At 38.2% G+C, this 22,467-nt stretch overlaps 1 protein-coding gene across 4 annotated transcripts in view; it reads right to left on the bottom strand.

The window, feature by feature from the left end:
* CEP112 (centrosomal protein 112) overlaps positions 1–22,467 on the bottom strand; it is a 298,077-nt gene that overhangs the window by 168,988 nt on the left and 106,622 nt on the right. For all 4 annotated transcript variants that reach the window (XM_059670060.1, XM_059670062.1, XM_059670063.1 and 1 more), the window contains 2 exons: positions 19,625–19,760; positions 6,452–6,559 (listed from right to left, as the gene is read on the bottom strand). In XM_059670060.1, coding sequence (XP_059526043.1) covers positions 6,452–6,559; positions 19,625–19,760 — 244 coding nt within the window. The remainder of the gene's footprint in view (positions 1–6,451; positions 6,560–19,624; positions 19,761–22,467) is intronic.

Here is a 22,467-nt window from a genome sequence, read left to right as displayed (position 1 = left end):
TTTTATTTATCTATCTCTCACAGAAATTTCTGAAATGATGCTCTATAAGATTTTTTTGGTCTAAATTTTACTTTCTTTATTGTATGAGGTTACCATGTCAAATGGCAACAGCTCCCTTCAAACACATGGCCCTCGTATACAGAGGAATCCAGCACACAGTTATTCGATGATACTGGTATCCCCACTGTGAGTACATTCCTCAGCACCTTTGTGGAGGTATTGTCTAGGCCAGCTGTGGGCAAACTACGGCCCGCGGGCCGGATCTGGCCCGTTTGAAATGAATAAAACTAAAAAAAAAAAAAAAAAAAAAAGACCGTACCCTTTTATGTAATGATGTTTACTTTGAATTTATATTAGTTCATACAAACACTCCATCAACTCCATCCATCCCTCCAGTCCAGCTTAAGAACCCATTGTGGCCCTCGAGTCAAAAAGTTTGCCTACCCCTGGTCTAGGCCCTCCTGGTCCAAAGTAAAAAAAATCATTCTAATATTCTCATTTTCATGAGAATTATGAGCTCTTCCTCAATACTATGCCAAGGAAGTTCTGGCACCGCCACTTTGGATCAAGATGACTATAGTAGTAGAGAAGATTACTTCCCAGTGAAATCACAAACTATTGTAAACGTGTTTCATACTTAAAGAAGAGATAAAGGTCAGTTCAATATTGTGAACAATTACATACATCAGACTAATGACAGTTCAAGGGCACTTTGCTTTAAAGTGTTAGCCATTGAAAGATAAGGGCTTGTCTATAGGGTTTGCCAGGTAATTCTTCCACATCATCCCACCTCCCATTCAAGGGCTCCCAGTGAACAAATTTTGCTTCTTGTGAAATTTAGTACTATTTTACATAGTTCATTAAGATCCATACTCAAAGACAAGTGCATCACACCCACCCTGCTTTTCCATGTAAGAATATAACTTAGATCATCAGGTCATGTCTCTGAGCAGTTTCCCATCTGCATTTGCAAAACAGCACTTTTGAAATGTCAAAATAAGTTACCAAATTCTCCAGAGCTCCAGAAATTTAGCTCCAATGGGACAGAGTCCACTGCAAAGTTAGCAGCATTTCACTACTGATTTTGTGGCCTTACATGTTGGCATATTTTTTTTATTGCAATAATATGATGTAAAATGTGCTATTGGACATTACATTTCATGCGAGATAAGGACTCCATTAAAGATAAACTTATGGACAATTTGTTTTGAGATCTTGGAGTCAGAGGAAAAGTACAACTTAGCACAGAAAATACCACAGTATGGTCTGATGTTCAGAACAACTTCTTCATAGAAACAGGCACACACACACAAAGTAAAAAGTAAAAAGTCGGCAGTGTGTCAAGAGTAGAAATAGAATTTGTCATCTGTGGGTGGCCACGTAGATATCTGCTGCAACACAAAGAGCCATGCATGCAACCTGTCAGTCAACAGTTCGCTTTAGTCACGCAAGCTCTCTCATTTAAAAGTTCATATTGCTGTGCTGACTGCTATGAGATGGAACCAGGGCCTGCCAGCATATACTGCTTCTCCATTCCTTTTCCTTTCTAGCCAACCATCACCTGCCAGGGCCCACCCTGCTGAAGCTCCAAAGCTCAGGATGCACCGAGGGCTGAAGGCTGGGAGCACAACAGTGAGCGCAAAGGAGAGCTGAGAAATGATGTTTCCGTTCCCAGTTAACACTGCAAAAACGCTTACCCGGCACCTGTAGGTGACGAGTGACAATACTTATCCTGAGCTTTTAAAACTAAAAAAAAAAAAAAAAATTCCTACATTTACTGTGTCTTTATCTGCCAGATTTCAAGTACACACCCAAGAAGGATTCAGATAGTCAAATGCTTCAAGAAGCTTTTTTAAAAATATATTTTTATTGATTTCAGAGAGAAAGGGAGAGGGAGAGAGATAGAAACATCAATGATGAGAGAGAATCATTGATCAGCTGCCTCCTGCACACCCTCCACAACCCTGGCATGTGCCCTGACCAGGAATCCAACCGTGACCTCCTGGATCATAGGTCGACATTCAACCACTGAGCCACACTAGACAGGCAAGAAGCTTTTTCCTCTCAGTTTAGTGATGGTTCACTCATGCCACTCAAATTGAGAAAATTCATTAATTAAGAATACACCCCCTTAGAGTTCAATATTTTTTGTAAAAACGTGTCTTATCTGTATATTTTAATTTTAATTTATTTTACCTTATGGTAATGTGTAAGGGGTTGGCCCTTCGGTGTGTTTTTATAATCAACAATAAACATTTACTTATTCTGTAGAATCTCACCACTTGTTTATCTGTTGAACTACATTTCCTTTTAAAGGCTCTGTAGTGAAAAAAGAATATGTAAAATCTAAGATTAAAGAGTGATGGAATTGCAAAAAAACACACACACAACAACAAAAAAACCCCTTCATGGCTCAGGAAATCCCAGCATGCCTGCTTTGTTGTTTGTCTCCAAAGTGAATGAGGTTTGTGAAAAGACAATCAGAATTGTCCTTTTGTTCCAATGGGTTATACAGGAAAGAAACAGGAAATCTTGATGAAAGCTTGGGCTTTACAGGATATTTATGTGAGTGTTTATCCCATGTGTTTGATGTTTCTCTCTACACATCTGCACACTTTATGCCTGCATTTTGGCTAAAATATTTTTAAATACCACTTTGCTTTTTTCACTTCATTATAATTCCTGGCATGATACTTTCTATAGAGAGGGGCACAAAAATTAAAACTGAATAAAGAAACGTAGGCCCAGAAGACACAAGTCATTCATTTCTCTGGATGTCAATTTCCTCATAAAATATGAGGATAAAACCGGATGAGTGCTTCTAAAACTTTTCCACCAAAGCATCCCTAGCAGCGGTGAAAATGAATGGTACCCCCCTGGGGGATCTGAGGGCAAGCTGGAAGTTTCTTTGAAATGCCCTATTTTATCTGAAAAATTCATGAGAACTTTGCATTTTACAAAACAGGAAAGTCTATGTTTGTTTTAAAAAGAATGTTACCTCAATAGTAAAACTATTCGCTTTCCCACAAATAATCATGTGAATGCCACCCTCCAGGAAAGGAATGCAGCTTCCCATCACTGGGCACTGGCTCACCGCCCCAGGGACCAGCGCCCATATGAGAAGCCTGGGGGATCGGCATCTCAATACCCCTGCAGTTGGAAATGCTATGACCATTTAAGATTTGACCACTTCAGATTTTCATATTTTAGAGAAAAGGAAGACTAGATAACAGAAAAGTGGTCACACGTGCACTTGGCCGGCAGCTGAGAAGGTCGTGGGAAGCCCAGAGAGAAGACAGTCCACCTGGAAAGGGGGCCAATGGGGAGTCGGTGGTGGAATGAGCGATGCCTGCATCTGTCAGACATGCACAGGGGCTGAGGTCTGGTCAGGCAAAGGCCCAGAATGTGAACGTTGTTGACCCTGGCATAGGACGTCCCCTTCAATGTGCACATCCCTCCACAACACTCCGGCTGCTACTTCCACACTCAGGTGGGGAAACCTACTTGCTCATGGGCCAAATAGCTCCACTTGAGTGGTTCTCAGGAAAGAATTGCTAGAAATACTCCTCACAGTCCATCTGCACACTGGCTCAGCCTCTGCTTCCCAGATGCATGAGTGAAGATGAAGAGCCTGGTTCAGGTTCAGGTTCAGATTCCATCATCTATTTATTGCGCGGGACTCATGGCTGGTTACTAAAATATGGAGACAATAGATAGCGGCACCTGCTCCATAGACTACTGTGCGATGGGAAGTGCTCAGGTCGTAGAGAGCATGTAGAAACGGTACCTGGCCCAGATAAGGAAGGTTCTACTGACTGTTAGCTGTTATGATTATTATACACAGCCCAAATGTAACACCTTCCTCAATTATAGACTTGAATTTAAAAACAAATATGCAATTCTCCTTAGTCTCATCTTCTCTTGGCTAAATATCCTATTCCTTTAAATTTTCCCCTGGCATAGTTCCAAACCTTTCTAGACAGTGGAGCAATCCTTTGAACATGTCTGAGTCAGTGTCCTATGTAAAATGGACAACCAGAACTGATTTCTTCTTCTTACAACCTGATATATATATATATAAATAAAATATACATAAAATATATATAAAAGGCTAATATGCTAAGTGTCCATCCGACTGGTAGCTATGACACACAATGACCACCAGGGGGAAGACACTAAATGCAGGAGCTGCTGAGCTGCAGTGACTTGGCAGCAGCAGTTCTTGGGTGATGTACCCCAAACCCAGAGAGGATGGAGCCCGATTCCTTGCAGGGCCACGCAATTCCACCTTTGGCCGTGGGTTATGTTGTTGCTGGGACATGTCGGCCCACAATCTGGTTTACTGCACACTTGCATTGGCATTCCACACCCTCTACGACAGCAACTTTGCAGAGTGCCCTCTCACACTCCAGGACCCCTCGGGGGATGTCAGAGAGCCAATTTCAGCCCGTTCCCTGCTGGCCAGGCCGAGAGACCCCACCTGCCAGAGGGACCCCACTCACTCCACAGACGCCCTTCAAGCCACAGCTCACCCCAGGTGCAGCCGGCCAGGAGGGACTATGGGAGGTTGGCTCCAGGGCGTGTCCGGCCTGCCTTGCCCAATCCTGCCCCACTAGCCACCTTCTAATTAATTTCCTTTCAATGTGCATGAATCTGTGCACCAGGACACTAGTATATTACCATGTCTCTCACCTCTTTTATCCCATTGTCCCACCACTCACATCCCTTACACCTTCCCCTCCACATACTTTCTGCACAGATGATCTTCTAAACTGAAGCATGGGATTTTATATTCAATCCCAATAAATTTCATCATCTTACTTTCAGCTGTTTAAACTCCAAGAAGGAAATTTTATTTCTGTGTCATCATCCAGTGACTGACACATGTAGAAATTCCACCTCAAGTGGATACTTGTCATTCAGAGATGGCCCTTCAAACACACCTAACCACAGGCATTTACCATCATCTAAACCCTATTCCTCTATTTCCTTCATGAAGGACCTTGTCAGGTGGCTCAGTGAGATCCAGATATAGTACATCTACTCCTCTTTCCCCTTCCATCAGCCTGGCCCCCCTGATCAAAGAAGGAAATGAGCTTAATTGGCTTCATTTAAAAAATACATATTTTTTATTATTTCAGAGAGGAAGGGAGAGTGAGAGATAGAAACATCAATGATAAGAGAGAATAATTGATAAGCTGCCCCCTATATGCCCCCTACTGGGAATTGAGCCCGCAACATGGGCATATGCCCTGACCAGGAATCAAACCATGACCTCCTGGTTCATAGGTCAACGCCCAACCACTGAGCCACATCAGCTGGACACTAATCAGCTTCATTTTTAAAGAATGTGTGCTGGCTTGTAAGGACCACTACCACAGGCCTATCCTTTCTCCTGATAAACTTTCACAGTAAAAATAAAACAAACCTTAACATTGGGGAATACTGTTGCAGTTAACAGAATTTTCTGCTAAAAAAAAAGTTTTTAAGTTTTGTATATTATCATATGGACATATATTTTTCTAAAATCTACTAGCTCACACTCCTGCCTTTATGTCTTCTGAGTTAGTTTATGCCTGGAGTCTTCAACTCAACAATGATTCAAATGCACAGGCCTCCGGGCACAGGAAGGATAAAAATGGGTGCACCCTGCACTGACCTGAGCGATCCCAGGGTGGGTTTTTTTAATTCCTGTTATACATTTGTGTAACATTTATATCACTTATCTCTTTCTCATGAAAATTAAATACAGAAAAATTGAGGCAATAGGGTCTAATTTCTATTAATAGTAGAAATTATTTAAGGAATTGATTTTCCTTATTAATTATTTTTGACCAAGACTATAAAAGACAAAAGTTTGGTAGATTTTTAAGTTTATCATTCTGAGAAAAGCCTTTGAAGCTTAAAATTCTTTCAAACAAATTTATATGCATGTATCTGTACACTAAAAAACAACTGTCACACTAAAAAGGAGCTGACACTGTCACACTATGGAAAGTGGGAGGTATAGAAAAAAATCATCCATGATTCCATCATCTGACAAATAATTAACATCACTGTTTAAATACTTCTGTCTGATTTTCAAGGTTGAGGATAACTGGGCCAGAAGCTATAAACATTTCTTATAACTCTTGAAGGGTACAACCAAAATCCTTCCCAAAAGGCTGCATAATTTATAATGCCACTAGCAACTTATGAAAAGACCAATTTTTCTAAACTTTTGCCAACTTTCGATGGTACACTGTCAATTCTAATTTGAATTTTTATTAACACTAAGGCTGAAGATGTTTCTGGATTTCATTGAAACAAATATTTTAAATATTTCATATATATTGGTAATAATGTTCTAGTAATATTTTCAGGTACAGCGATTTTGTGATATAAAGAGGTATTTAGAAGAGTTTATACGTGCCTTAAGAATTAAATGGCATCACCAAAATGAAGGACCTACCTGCTGTTCATATCTTTGCTTGACATCCTCCATCTGCCATAAAAACTCCTTTGACTGTTTCTCACGAAGAGACTTAGATCTAGTAAGATCTGCTTCCACTTTTTCCATCTACAAAATTAAAAAATCAAACATCAAATTTTGAAAAATTTATATTCCATGTTTTTATTTGTCCATTCACTAAAATGACAAATTTTAAATACCTCACCAATCATAATGATGCATTTAAAGATGATAAAAGTAATAAAAGATACACCTGTTATTTTGGTATATTTTAATTGTTTGAGAAAATAAAAAGTTAATATGTAATTGACTAAGTTCTATGATTGTTGGCCCATAGATAATCAGTATTGTGATAAAAAATGAATTTACTAAGAAGCTATTTAAGGAAGCACAGTCAAGCCCACTTCATTTTTGTTGGTTTCTAACTCAAGATGTGGGTTACAGGCTCTCGTTCAGTGCTTTTCACATTCAACCTCAAGCAGGTGGCTTTTTAATTTGGCCTCGGAAATCTACCCTCCCTACACTCCAACAACATTGGCGTTTCCCAAACAATCCATGGCAATCTTGGATCTCCCACTATCAGGCGTGTCCCTTCATGTGTTTCCTCTTCCAAACAGTCCATCTTGAAAGTTGACTCATGTCTCTTCTCCCCTCTGAGGTTTCTATAATCCTTCCAACTGATAGGAATGTGTCGTCCTCTCTGGGCTCCAGGACTTGACATCTGTATTTCTCTAGGACACTGTTTTTCTCTGTACTATGGAAATGCTTCGAAGGTTTGAGCTTCGTTTACTCATCTAGATCCTGTGCTCCCTCCCTAGTAAAAGGAACTAGGATATAATTCTTTCTCTTGAATCTTAATTATTAACTAATTGCCTTGTTATGCTGTATTCAATTCTTAAGGATGAATGAAAGGGCAGCCAAAAGCAAGAGGGAAAGAAAAAAGAGAAGATAAATCAAGGTGGGAAGACATGGTTTATTTAGTACTTTTAAGAGAGATCTTTATATGAAATTGATTTTTGGTTCTTATGTTTCTTCAGCACAGATTGAATAGTAAAATAAATAATAAATATTTAAATATTTCAAATATTAAATACTTAAAATAAAAATGAAGAGTTTTCTATACTCAAAGTTTGTACAATAGAATATCTTCTATCAAAAAAACAGAATTATCCTATATAATAAAAGGCTAATATGCAAATTGTCCCCTTGACTGGGCGTTCGACCAACCGGGAGTTCAACTGGGAGTTGAACCAGCGGGCAGGGCCAGCCGACCAACTGCCTGCAGCCCCTCCCCCTGGCTGGCCCTGCTCCCGATCAGCCTCTCCAAACCCCAATCAGGATGGGCCAGCCAGACCCCACCCGTGCACGGATTCGTGCACCGGGCCTCTAGTCTTCTGTAATCAAAATAGCAAACAATTGAAAGCACATGAAAAGACTTTTTATACCTAAACATTAAGAAAAATTCAAAATAAATAACTGATATTATAAGGTAATGAAATGTGTTATTTTAGGTTATACTGACCGAGAATGCAAGAGCCCACTCCATTCTTATTCCACAATTTAACAAAATAATAAAAAAACAATTCTTGTAAAATACTCAAAGCTGTATAGAAACACAGAGTTCTCAGTTGCCATAGATACAAGAGATTCTGCGTTATCATACATCATTCCATATTCCATTCAACTTCCAAGTGTTTAAAACAAATAACACCACACTCCTTTTATTGTGTAACTCTGGCTTCCAAAAACCTCAGAGTAAAACGTGGTGGTCAAATTAGGAGCAGCAAAGGGCTTGGATGCATTTCTGTGAATGGCTGGTGTTTAAAGCAGTAACAACGAGGTAAAGAGGGTGCTGCAGCTTCCTTAGAGGGTGACTCAGGCATTACTTCAGCTACATGTAAAAGAACACCCAAGTGTCCACAGCTTAAACAACACAGGCCCTTTATGTTTTCCTCACGTAACGAAAAGTTCAAAAATAGGCTGCTATATTGGCAGTTCAAAGATGTCAGGGTTAAGGTCTCTGCCATCCAACCTTCCCGTAATGATTGTGAAATGTTTCTGCAGCTCTGAACATCTGGGAAGGAAAGGGCAGAGGGGGAAGGGGACGGGATAGGGCCAAGGGCCCCTATCAGCTGAGTCAAATACCCTTTTAAGGGCTTTGCTGCAGAACCTGTCAGTAGCAAATTAATGATGCCCTTTGCATCTGATTCACTGGAACAATATTAATAAAAGGCAAGCTCCACCTACAAGGTCAGAGACTGCAGTTTTAAAGCTGTGTCTAATGTTGCCCTAAAAGTACAAATGAATATTGGGCCAACATCTGGCAGTCTCTGTCGAATATGGTCATAATAAGTTATTGCTCTTTCTCTAGTACAGGATCCATGTTATTATATTCTGAGTAACTTGACATATACAATTTATATTATACAAATACTAATATACAATTGTATCCAAATTCAAAATACATTTTCATGCATTTAATACATATTTAGATAAATTATAAGAAATTGTCCTTCAAATATTTCCAGATATATGTAGAGATAGGTAGGTAGGTAGGTAGGTAGGTAGGTAGGTAGGTGGGTAGGTGGGTAGGTGGATAGGCTAGCAGAAAGATCATTATTTCTGTGTTTTAAAGACTGAAAACTAATATCCTTAACAATGAAAATCAATGAACACAATAATCGATTATATCTAGAGTTCTTTTGTGAGAGATCATTAATTTATATAAGACTGCCAATATGTCTAAGGCCTGTCCTTTTGTTATTGATTTGTAGCACTTTTAGCTATGCTGGATGTGAACTTCTTGTTCAATATCTGGATTGCAAATATCCTCTCCCACTCTGAGGTTGCCTTTTCATTTTCTACCGGTCTCCTGTTTTTTAATGAATTTACATTTAACAATATTATTTTTATGTCTTTCTGTTTTCTATTTTGAAAATCCTTGCCTAGTAGTTCCAATTATCAAAAATGCTTTTGCATTTCCTTCTGCAAGTTTTATTGTTTTACCTATCTCTGTATATCTACAATCCTAGAATTCATTCTGTGAATGGAGTGAGATAAGAGGCAAAATCCCCATATTTCCATGTGGCCATCCAATCGACAGTGTTTATTAAGTGATCATTCTTTCCCTGATGCACCGCAATACTTTCTTTGACAGGAATCAGACTGATCATAGATGTGTCTATTTTTGTTTGTTTTCTTCTGTAACAGTGGTCACCCTCCTGCCCAAACCATACTGTGTTCATTACTACCGCGTACTTAGTCTCGGACCTGGGGTGTACGCTCTCCCAGGCTGCCACAGCTGTGCTTAGGCCTCTGCATCTTCATACACATTGTATTTATTTTTTTTATTTTTGTTAAAGGCATCTTTTTATTGTTGCTTCAGTACTAGCGAGCGGAATAAATATCTAAGGGAGGACTCTCCAGCTGGTTCTGTATGAAAGTGTGCACAGTGCGAGGAAACCAACAGTCACATACAGAGAGCACCGGCTTTTCCTCCAAGAGCTAGGGCTACTCTGTTACAGCTAAACTGTAGCTATAAGAAAGCTTAGCCCCTTTTCACCCTCCCAGTGCCAGCCTCACCCTCACAGGCAAGTGTATTTCCTCATGAACTGTCCTCCCCATTTGGGGGTTGTGATGCCTCCTCTTGCCAACAGTCGTTCCTCATCTTGGTCCCTGACTGCCCAGCCAGCGCTCCAGCCACGGTGGCCTCTCAGACACTTCACAAGAAGACCCCTGAGAAGGCAGCAGCGCGCCCTCGCTGTTCCAAATATTCTTCTAGTGCTGAGAAAGGGGTTTCTTCTGGTCCCCGTGGGCGGGAGGCTGGGCGCACGGGGACTTGGGGGGAATTCGGGGAGCCATGGAGTCTTCTCAGCAAAGAAAACCTCAGTGGTTTTGGTGGAGCGGGGCGCATGGCTGCGGGATTTGCCTGGAAAGGACACAGCAGCAGCCAAGGGTAGTTTCCGGCCATGGAACATCGACAGGAGGGATTTTTCCCTCGGTGCCCTCGACCCCTCGGCCGGCCATCCCTTCCCTGGCAGGTCTCACAGAGCTGGCCGTCCCTGCAGGCAGCTGGCTGCGTTGAGAAGCGTGAGAGTCGTGTCAGCAGTTTGGAGGAGTAAGTGCGGGTTGATTATTGACCCACGCCTTCTTTCTTCAAATGCCACATCGGACCCAAGTCCAAGTCGGTGCCACTAGCCCAGGCGGAGCCCCGTGTGGCTAGCGCTTATCTCTTTCTTGGCCATGGCTGCTGCCCTCAGGAAGGGCAGGGGCAGGGGTGTGGGGGAGGGGAGGGTGGGTGGGGTGGGTCTTCATACACATTTTAGAATCAGCTTGTCAGTTTCCCTCCCTCCCTCCCCAGAAGCACTGCTAATGTTTTGATTTTTAGAATTGTGTGGAGTGACATTAGTATAACATTGACTCTTCAAATCCACACACACATGTCACATCCCTCAATTTATGTAGGTCTCCTTTGGTTTCTCTCAATAATATTTTCTAGTTTCTAAAATAAAGGCCTTGCACCTATTTTGTCAGATTTATTCATAGATAAGTGAAGCTTCCTGATACTATGATGCCTTTTTCAAAGTTTGTTTTTTATTTGTTGGTTACCCGTATATAGAAATAAAAATGAATTGTATATTCGATCTAATAGGTGACCTTGTTAAATTAATTACCAATAATATTTTAGCAAGTAAACATTTGAGAAATTTAGTTACACAAAGAAGCCATAATTGTGAATAAATGCATAACTCACATGGATACCTCCTCTGTTATCTCTTAATGACCTACTTATTCCACCAGCTATACCTCCTATTCTAATCATATACTTTCATGCATTGGTCCATCAACAAGCCACCAACATGTTTTAATCTTTAAAGTCCCAGAATCTACAACAATGGCTGAGTTGTTGTATGGCAAGCATTCATAAATTTTTGATAAATGAAAGGAAGAATAAATCAAGTGTGTTGAATCCTTGGCCGGTAAGTCATTAAAACAATTGAAGTATTAAAAAAAAATAATGTTACTATTTTCACAATTGATAACCATTAAAATATGCAAAATACAGGAAGAATGACATGTTTTTCTGGTCCAATGTTCTTAGAGATGTTTTTGACTTATTTTTCTTCAGCAAAAGAGATTAGTCATTGATGAATATTATTAGGAAAAAGTTTCACTTACTACTTACTCTATTAAGCATTTAAGGATAAAAGTTAAGATTTCTTTTAATAATTTGTGTTTGGGGGGGTTCTTTAATTTTGTTTATCAAAGCCAAATACTTGTAGATATTCTTTGGATGCTGTCATTTGGAATCGATTATCACAATATTGAAACATCTCTTATATAAAAGGCCCGTGGCCGTGATGCCGTAACGCCGTCACGACCAAACAAGCAGCGGCTCTCACGGCAGGTGGGGAGCTACTAGTGACGGAGAGCTACGAGTGGCAGAGGGCAGGGCGGCCAGCTTAGGCAAGCAGAAGCGAGCTACTCGAGCATGATTTCGTGCACACTGGGCCTCTAGTTTCAATAGAATTCTGAATTTTACCTCTGCTACCTAAGCTCATGTAAAGACAAAATTCCAAATGTTAAAAGGGTAGAGAGATTTCTTCATTGTCATAAAAAAAAAATAGCCGAGAGAAAATGCTTGCATTTATATTGAATCTATCATCTTAAACCTGGTCTAAGAAACGTATTTAAAATGCAAGAAGCAGCTGACCCTTAAGAACAAGAGCACTGAGGTGTAAGTCACAGTGAATGGTCTGCACACGGATTCTCTCCTTCTTTAAGTCTGTTTGTTATCCATCGACACTTACTGGCACAGAAATATCCAGATGGCATTCTTCTCTCCTGGTAACTCTAGAATTTTTTTTCATTAATTCAATAGCAATAACTGGATGATGAACTAAACATATAATCTCTAAGAATGTACAAAACAGCTAACCAGTTTCAATTTTACTAGAGCCAGAAGAAACGTCACTAATTAACAGTGGTGTTTAGAATTTTGTTTTCATGGCAAACCAGTGGTTTTCCGAGTGTAAAGCTAATATCATGTAGCTAACGATTACAAAGAGAACGAAATAAAATTGAAAGCCAGATATTTAGCAGCAAATGCCATTTAATGAGGGTGTATTTTCAAGAGGAGAAAAATTAACTACAAAAGTGAGTTGGCTAGAGGAAGCCCCAGGAGAAACCAGTTAGCTGACATTCATGCAGTCAGTTCACAGGATGAATAAGTTTCACTTTGGAATTGCTGCCAGTACTTCAAAAATATAGCTATCTTTTTCAGCCATTTATTTGTTTCACAGAGAATACATAAATATGAACACCATTCCTTTAAAAATATGACTATATACATATATACAGAAATAATTCTATCAGAGTGTTAAATTTTCACAATTAAAAGATGTATGTTTTACACAACTAATTGCTGACAGCTAACACAGAGGATTTGTGCATTGGCGTAAAAATTAGGTTAAGCAATTTTAAATGAGGTAAAAAAAAAAGTTCTTCAAAATGAAAGAAACAGTGTGAAGCTATTTTTTTTAAGTTTAAATCTGTTCCATTTTCTCTCATGGCCCTCATTTTTGAAACAGCAATTCACATTCAAAAACAAACTCAAAGCTTTTATTTTTTAATTCAAATCCCATTGTCTGCTGTCTGCAGCAGTTTCCAAATGGAAAAGATGCCCTAAGCTCTGCTGGCTTCTACACAAAAGATTTTGGTAAGAAGGGAAAACAGCAGTTCAAAACAACAAGAGAAAAGAAAGACTGTTAATATAGATTGTGGAAAATCTGAAAGCATTATGATTCTCTAAATAATGAGTCTGCTGATTTTCTTTTAGAATCAACTGATAATCTGGAATAGAGGATTATAATTTACCATGTTTCAACATAGTTTATTCAATGTTCGATAGATTTGCTCTGTAGGAATTATTTGATTTGTGAATGAGCCTAACTGTAAGAATTCCATTATAAGTGTGTGTGTTTTTATTATACTCACAACAAAGGTGCTTTCTCTATTTCAGAAACTCAACTGCACCTGGCAAAACTATTCACTACAGAAACCACTGAAGAGCATTTCTTCAACAGAAGACAATTGAGATAAATTCCTGCTTATCGGTTGCCATCACTATTATCTTGAAGGAGTCTGAATACTGCCTCACTGGACAGACCAGGCCTAGTAAGGGCTGCTCACAGTGACCGGACACAGGTGCAGGTTAGTGAGGGAGAAAGGGGACCCCAGAGGCACGCACCAAGTAGGGCTTTGCATCAGATCATTTAACCAGCCCACAGAGCTACGATACCTAGAATCCTAGATGCCTAAACATACACGAACTCTTAACGTCAAGAAGTGGGAGAGTCAAAAGGGTCTGGCAGGATTGGTGAAGGAAGACAGAAGACAGACCTCAGGCCCGGCACAGAGCAGAAGAGTCACATATATGAAGTGGACCAATTAGAGGTTCCAGAATCAATTCCACAAATACTATCTTTCATCCCTGGCTTTCCTTATTTCATGGCAGTCTCATTCTGTGGCTGAGTAGGGTCCTTAATTTAATGGTTCCTAAGATGACATTATCTCCAGGGCTTTCAGTTTTTCCACACAATTCCCAGACTTCTTTATCTTAACTTTTTTTTGGTATCAATTTGTACATTTTCTCCATCTTTTTGGACAGTTTTCCAATTTTTCTTCTTAATAAATAACACCAGAATAAACATCCTTGAACACACTTTGTAGTCCTAAAAGATAAAGTCCTAGAAGTAGAAGAGGCAAATGATAAACACAATGTTGAACCAACCCTTCAGAAGGGTTATATAACCTACACTCCTGTCAGAAATACACATCACTGCCTGTTTCCTGGCCTTTATGGATTCCTTCCTATGTATTAGTTGGAAAATAGCTTGTTGCTACTTTAAATTACTTTTTAAAAAATTTACTAGTGAAAACAAACATTTCTTATTGTCAGTTTCTGCAGAAAAGTGCATTGGGATTTTGACAGCGATTGCACAGAATTTATGCATCAACTCTTGGAGAGCTGCCATCTTGACAAACCATGAGCAGAGCAGAGCCCGCATTGATTTAGATCTCTTAAAATTTCTCTGAGCAATATTTTGTCATTTTCAATGCAAAAGTCTTCAAAATGTTTCATTAGTTTGTTTATAAATATTTGATTCTCTTTGATGCTACTATGAATTAAATTTTCTTAATTTCATTTTTAGATATTTCATTGCCAGTATATAGATGTATGACTGAATTCTGTATATTGATCTTGTAGCCTGCAAACATGTTCAAATTATTTAGTTCTAGTATTTCTTTGGTGATTTTGACCATACAGGATCGTGTCATCTTAAGACATCTGTATGTCTTCCTTTCCAATCTGCAACTTCCCCCTCCCCCTTTAGTGCACCATCTAAATTCTCCAATACAATACTGAAGAGGGTGGCAGAAGCAAACATCTTTTCCTTGTACTTAGGAGGAAAAGTATTAAGTCTTTCAACATTAAAGTATATTACCCATAGGGTTTTCACAGCTGTCCTTATTAGCTAATGCTGAGTAAGTTCACTTCTAGACCTAATTTGTCAACATTTGAAAAATCCATGAATAATGTTGAACTTTTTCAAATGCTTTTTCTGTCTCTGGTGAGAAAAACGTGTGGTTTAATCCTTTAATCTATTAATAAGCAATATGATATTAATTGATTTTCAAACATTAAAACAACCTTGAATTCCTAGGATAAACTGCACTTTATGGTGGTGTATGATGATTTTTATCTGTTTCTGGATTCAGTTTACTAAAATATCATTAAGGGTTTTTGTGTCTACATACATGACATATACTACTAGGTGGTTGTCTTGGAGTATCTTTGTCTGATATTAAAGTAATAGTTGCCTTAAAGCAGTGGTTCTCAACCTTCTGGCCCTTTAAATACAGTTTCTCATGTTGTGACCCAACCATAAAATTATTTTTGTTGCTACTTCATAACTGTAATGTTGCTACTGTTATGAATCGTAATGTAAATATCTGATATGCAGGATGGTCTTAGGCGACCCCTGTGAAAGGGTCATTCAACCGCCAAAGGGGTCGCGACCCACAGGTTGAGAACCGCTGCTTTAAAGAATGAATTGGGAAGTGTTCTTTCCCCCTCAATTTTCTGAAAGAGTTTTAATAAAACTAAATTTTTTTTCCTTAATATTTGATAGAATTTAACCAGTGAAGCCATCTGGCCCTAGGCTTTTCTTTGCTAATTAAATATCTTTAGGTACTATAGGATAATTCAGATTTTCTATCTCTTCTTGAGACAGTTGAAATAATTTGCAGCTTTCTAGAAATCCGTCCATTTCACCTAAATTGTATAATTTGTTGGCATAAAGTTTTAAAATTATCTGCTTATAATGTCCTCTCCTCTTTCATTTCTAATGTTGGTAATTTGTCTCTTGTCACTTTTTTTTTCCGTAGTCAAGCTAATGATACAGAAAATCAATTATGTGTATCTTTTTGAAGAACCAACCTAGGCTTCAGTGAATTTCTATTTTCTATTTCTTAATATAATTTCCTTTCTTCTTTATTGGTCAGAAGCTTGCTTTTTTTTTTCTGGTTTCTTAAAATGAAGTTTAGGTTACTGATTTGAGAACTTTCTTTTTGGGTATAGATGTTTAAAGCTATGAATATTTCTCTAAGTACTGCTTTAGCTACATTCCATGAATTTTGATATGCCATATAGTCTCAGTCAAAAGTAGGTTTACAATTGTTTGTATGAAAAATAATTCAATAATAAATAATATAAGAATAAACTCTGCTTTGCATGTTCATAACTGTAAACCTACTTTTGCCCCACCCTGTATTATTTTAATTTAGTTCAAAATATTTTCTAATTTTCCTTATAATATCTTCTTTGATCCATGAGTTTTTCATAAGTATGTTATTTAATTTCCAAATATGTAGGGCTTTCCCAGATTTATTTATTATCATTGGGGTTAAAGAACACATTTTGTATGATTTTTAATCCTTTTAAAATGTATTTAAAATTATTTTGTGGCAAATGTATGGTGTGTTCTGAAGACTGTTCATGAGTGCCTGCAGCCATTAGGTGGAGTCCTTTAAATCACCACCCCAGTCTCAGATACATTCCCGAGGGGCAGAGTAGAAACAGACCCCAAACAGCAGAGCAAAGGCTTTGGAACGTAACTAACACTAGACCCCCCCCCCCCAACACACACAGAAGAAATCGATTTAAGTCAACTAATCAATACCTTTTTCACTAGAAAAATTTACCCTATTAATATTTATTATTATCATTAAATACTGTTTCATTTTGGACATTTTGTTCTGTGTCTGTTTCTGTTCCTTGGGCAGTTATTGCCTCTCAGATTTTGCTTTTATCTTCTCAATCTTTTTATGAGAATGTAATATCTTCTTAATTTTATTTATGCCCATGTTTATATATTTCAAAATTATTTTAACCTACATTTCCCTAATTTTAAGAACCTTTGAGTCTCAACTCCTCCATGGCAAAGTGTTTTAGCATATTATTCTCCTCTTACCCTCTCACTATTCACCTACTTCTTGAACTTCGTTAATGTAATGTAAGGATTTAAATTTAAGTCATTATTAAATTTGTATTTAATAACATTTGTATTTAATAACAGTAAAATTAGCATTCAATCTTATAACTAGATTTTTAACAGTTAAATTTGTTTCTGGTTTGTTGAATTCCATTGTTCTCAACTTTTCTCCCCAGGTGTGTGATGTCTTTTGCTTCTTCTCTGGATTGGTTGATGTGCTCATACAATTTTTTCCAGAAAAGAAATAAGTGGTATACATTATGTGAGCACGTACTAAAAAAAATGTTTTCCTGTTGATTTTGCAAGTGAAAAACTCCTTGGTTATATGTAAAGTTAGGTCATACCTTTCTCCAATACTCTGAAGCATTACTCCATTATTTTTCTAAAATTGTTGCCAGTTTCATCCTGCTTAGAAATTTGCAGGATTTGCATTTTATTCTTACCTCTATTTGAGGTTTAATTCTTTCTCCAGACTTATCCAGGTTTCACTGCATTAATTTTACTTGATCTGTAGCCTCTTTCCTATAAATCATGTCTTCTTATAAAGGTACCATGTTTCTGAATTATTTTTCTGAATTATACAGTAGCTCATTTTCAGAAGTATGCTTTTCTTGTATGACTGCTGGATACAAATGCTGCCGCTTTTTCTTGTCTTGCAGAATGCTTTCACAAGTCCTACTGTTGTTTTCTTGTTTTTTCTCCTTCCTTCCCCATGAATTCTCTGATCCCTTAATATTGCAGCATCAGCCCCGAGAGGTGCATTAACTAAGCCAAAGGTGCCCTTCATAGTCTCAGTTTTTCTCAGAACTTTTTAAAAATAAAAGTATAAAAATGCATACAACATACATCAATATTATTTATGCATAGAATAATAGGCTGAAATATTACATATTAAATTAGTTATAGTGGTTTTTCTCTGAAGTAGAGGGAGTAATGTGATTAGACATGAACAACAAAGCAAACTAAAACGTCATCTGAAAAGATTTAGTTTAAATAAACAGTGTCAACAACTATTGATTCTTCGTGATTGTGTACCTTGGTGTTTGTTCCCTTTATTCTTTTTCAATTTTTTATTTTCTCTTAAAACTGAAAAACATGCCACTAACTTGTAAAGGGTGTCCCAAAATTCACGCAAAAAGTAATTTTGATAGAAAACACAGGTTTGTAATTAAAAATTGTACGCCCTAACCGGTTTGGCTCAGTGGATAGAGCATCGGCCTGCGGACTCAAGGGTCCCAGGTTTGATTCCAGTCAAGGGCATGTGCCTTGGTTGCGGGCACATCCCCAGTAGGGGGTGTGCAGGAGGCAGCTGATCGATGTTTCTCTCTCATCGATGTTTCTAACTCTCTATCCCTTTCCCTTCCTCTCTGTAAAAAAATCAATAAAGTATATTTAAAAAAAAAAATAAATAAAAAATAAAAATTGTAAATTTTTTATTGATTCATAAAGTATACAGTATAGGGTTATGTATGGAATAGCATATTGGGTAAATGGCCTCCATGGCTTTGCTGGCACATACACACTCTTTTGTTGAAATTTTCCATGACCGTTTTGCATAAATGTGGCTGAATTTCGATGAGGCTCATCTTCATCTTGATGGATTGGTTAACTGACAAAATTGTTGCATTTGGGGTTCAGAAAATCCACGAGTGATTGTTGAGAAACAAATGCATCCACAACGTGTCACTGTTTGGTGCGGATTTTGGGCTGGAGGCATCATCGGACCATAATTCTTCGAAAATGCGGCTGCTCAGGCAATAACAGTTAATGGTGCTCGCTATTGTGACATGATAATCCATTTACCCGATATGCTATTCCATACATAACCCTATACTATATACTTTATGAATCAATAAAAAATTTACAATTTTTAATTATAAACCTGTTTTTTCTATCAAAATTACTTCTTGCGTGCATTTTGGGACACCCTTTACAAGAACTGAAGACAGCCTCTGTCTACCTCAACGACCAGTTGAAAATAATCTGCCGTAACTGATCAATAAAACACTATTCATGGAACATGAACAAACACACATGGTTAACCTGAATCCTTGCTCTACAAAACCCGATTTTGCCTGTAGACTGATCCAGCTCCCAAAGTGAGATACATTTTTGCCATTACCACATGTGTACATGCAACCTTAAAATGGTTATTCGGGCATGAAGTGAAGGTTGAATCAAGGAATCCTGAAGGAAGAAAGAGGACCCATCTCCTTGTCCACACAGCTCTAGGTGCTCTCCATTGTCTCCCTCCACTCACCCCCAATAGGGAGCTGCTGATCACAGCGCCCCCAGTGGCCTGGGAGGAGCAAGGCACAGCTCCTTTCCTTGCATGTGCCCAGCTAGGAGCAGGGCAAACCGCTGGCTCACCCCTTTCCAAGGGGCTCTGGTTCTTGGCCACTAGGGGCCACCTCTTCCTTTGAGGCTCTTGTGGAAGTGGGTGTCCTCTGCCAAGGCTAACGTCCCTTTTTCATTCTGGGTTCCTGACCCAATTGCACAGCTAATTTTGGTAAAGTTTTTTTTAAAAAATAATATGCTTCTGTCATATGTAAGATCAGAATGTGCCTTGCTACTGATAGAGTGACTTTCAAAAAGGACAGTACGGTGGCCTCCTCACCTGGTCTTTCATTTCAGCATAGACTTTCTCCGAGTTCAGTTCCACCTGCCGCTTAAACTCCTCCAGGGCAGCGTCTGCCTGCTGGGCCTGCAACCTCTGAACCTCAGTCACACGAGCCAGCTGCTCCTCTTTCTCCCTGGAAAAGTTCAGAGAAGCTTCAGAGTCCAAATATGAAAGAACCAGGCTTGAAAGAACACTATTTAACCTTCTCTAAAACAAAACTCAGATTTCAATTTTTTGATCCAAATTCTATAAAACTTCTCTTTGATAAGTTGACAATAACATTACTTGTCTCAGGGGGGGGAAAGGGTATAGACACATAATATGTGTTCTGATCAAAGCACAACTACTTTCAAAGATTCCCCTAAAAACAAAACTGATTGAAAGCAGGCATCTCCACGTCAGACTGAGCCCTCTGATGGCCATCGGGAACTTGAATTTGGCCAAGTGCATTTTTACCCTTCTTATATTAGTCCACACAAGAAGCAGGAAGCCTTGAGTTTTATTCAGGGTATCCCTGAGATACATGGATTCTTTCGTTTGAATACTCAAATATTTGAATATTAAAAGAGCACAGGAGAGAAGCCTAAAGTGGTGTAAATTATTTTGGGTACCTCAGCCTAGGCCTAGGTTGGCAAATGTGATGGACAGTTGTTACAAATGTTGGATGGACATTTGCTCTGGTGTTATTGACCCCAACAACTGAGAGTGGCTGCTTAGAACACTCTGTGGGAAGGATCTGAGACCAGACACAGAGGAAGGGCTGCTTGGTTGGTGCATAAATAACAGCCCACTGCAGGAGACTGGTTTGCAAGAGCTACTTCTCTGCCATACTATAGAGACGAGTCCCCTGTCACTCTTACATTTTGGGGAAAGACTATTTCATGATTGGGATTACAATTTTTCAAAGATCTACTTTTGCTTGCTCAGTCTGTCTATAAATGGAAAAGAAAGTATATTGGACAATAGTTTATAATAATACATGACTTACAGCTGAAATATCAGCTTTGTTCTATGAATATTGAAACTCAGTTGTATTACACCATTTTGTCCAATAATTCACAAGAGCTATTTAAACACTTTCAATTTAATAGGACCAATATTTTCTCTATGTCATCTCATTCTTACCTACTAAGTTTAGTTCATTTACTTTATAACTAACTTATGGCCACATAAGTCAAAGTAATAAACTGTAATTATAATCAGGTACCTATTATTGACCATATTAAAAATATATATTTTAAAAATAGTTTTGAAATAAAACCTTGTACAATAAAGCATGTTGCTTTAAATTAATAACTTCTATCCTGATTTACAAATAGAAAATATTTTTTTATATTAAATAGCAAGTAAAAGGAAATGCGTGAAATCTCCCAACTAATTTTAGCCCCACTACACAGTCTGGAGCTAATTTAGTAGTAAAACTAAAAAGCAAAGGCCTCATTCAATGTAAATCAATGCTCTTGTCCAGTGAAACCATGGCAAACACAGAGCTCTGCTATTATTTAGGAATTTCTGTCTTAATATAAATAAAGTATCTGTCTTAATTTAAACAGATTATATTCATTTTAATTTTAGTGAGGGATCCATTTTCATCTCTATCGAAGTCACAAAATGGAAGACTTTCAGCATTTGAAGAAGAAAATCTGCTCCTTACTAACATGAGCACAGTATTCCTTTTTATGATTCCAAGTAGTGTCCTGTAAGAAGCAAAAAAAAAAAAAAAAAGTGACTTTGAAGATTAGTTCTTCAGCGGAACTTGTGGGGCCGAGTATAAATGCATCACTCAAATGCCTTAATGCTGGGCCTCCATGAAGATAAAAAGGTGGAAAGAAGATTTGCTTTTTAGTTCTGATTTATTTATAAAATGCAGTAAATTTTTCTCATCTGGATATATAAAGCACAAAGAAAAAAAGAAGCTGAATTCTTATATAACCATGAGCCAGCTCAGATTAAAGGATGCTCTGAAGCACATGATTATTCCAAAAAGGCAGTAAAATGCAGGAGACTAATGGAGTACCATTTAGTATTTCTTGAGCTTTACAAGCTAACATTTATATGTGCAGGCCAACCTTAATTTGAAAATCCTCCCTTTGCACATTTGTGTACCAGCACTTTTGATAATGATGGCAGGGATCCAGCATGCATTTATAAGGCTTCACATTACAGTATACTGCATTTGCTGCCAGCTTGGCATCTCCACTGGAAACTCCAAGAAAAACAAAACAAAATAAAAAACTTCAAACAAGTTTGAAAAGCAACTAGAAGAGTCTCCATTCCCTTTCCAGCTGAGCTGGTAAACAAGACTTCCAAACAGTTATATCATCTATGTTCATGGCTTCTATTGGGCCTTAAACTGGTTAGAGTGCGTTAGTAAAAAAACACTAGGATAGAACTATCACTTAAAATGCACTAAAAATAATACCTTTCACTAAGCATGATAAATAGCTTCTTCTTCACATGGTTGCTAAGACTAGTGGTCTCTGATAAATTTCTGTTTAAAAATGGTAACCACTATGGGTAACTAAACATTTGAAACATTAAGAGTCAAAAAGGATGCCCAGCCAGCATGGCTCATGGTTGAGCGGCAATCTATGAACCAGGAGATTACGGTTCGATTCCTGGTCAGGTCACATTCCCAGGTTACAGGCTCAATCCCCAGTGTGGGGTGTGCAGGAAGCAACCAATCAATGATTCTCTCTCATAATAGATGTTTCTCTATCTCTCTCGCTTTCTCTTCCTCTCTGAAATTAATAAAAATATATTTCTTAAAAAGAGTCAGGAAGGAATACCTGGTAAAATAGAAATTAGTATGGGTCTTAATATTGGAAAAATGACAATGC

The sequence above is a fragment of the Myotis daubentonii genome, chromosome 16, assembly GCF_963259705.1.
Source record: "Myotis daubentonii chromosome 16, mMyoDau2.1, whole genome shotgun sequence".
NCBI classification, from domain to species: domain Eukaryota; kingdom Metazoa; phylum Chordata; class Mammalia; order Chiroptera; family Vespertilionidae; genus Myotis; species Myotis daubentonii.
Note: the sequence above shows the minus strand (reverse complement) of the source record. Positions and strands in the feature narration are given on the sequence as shown.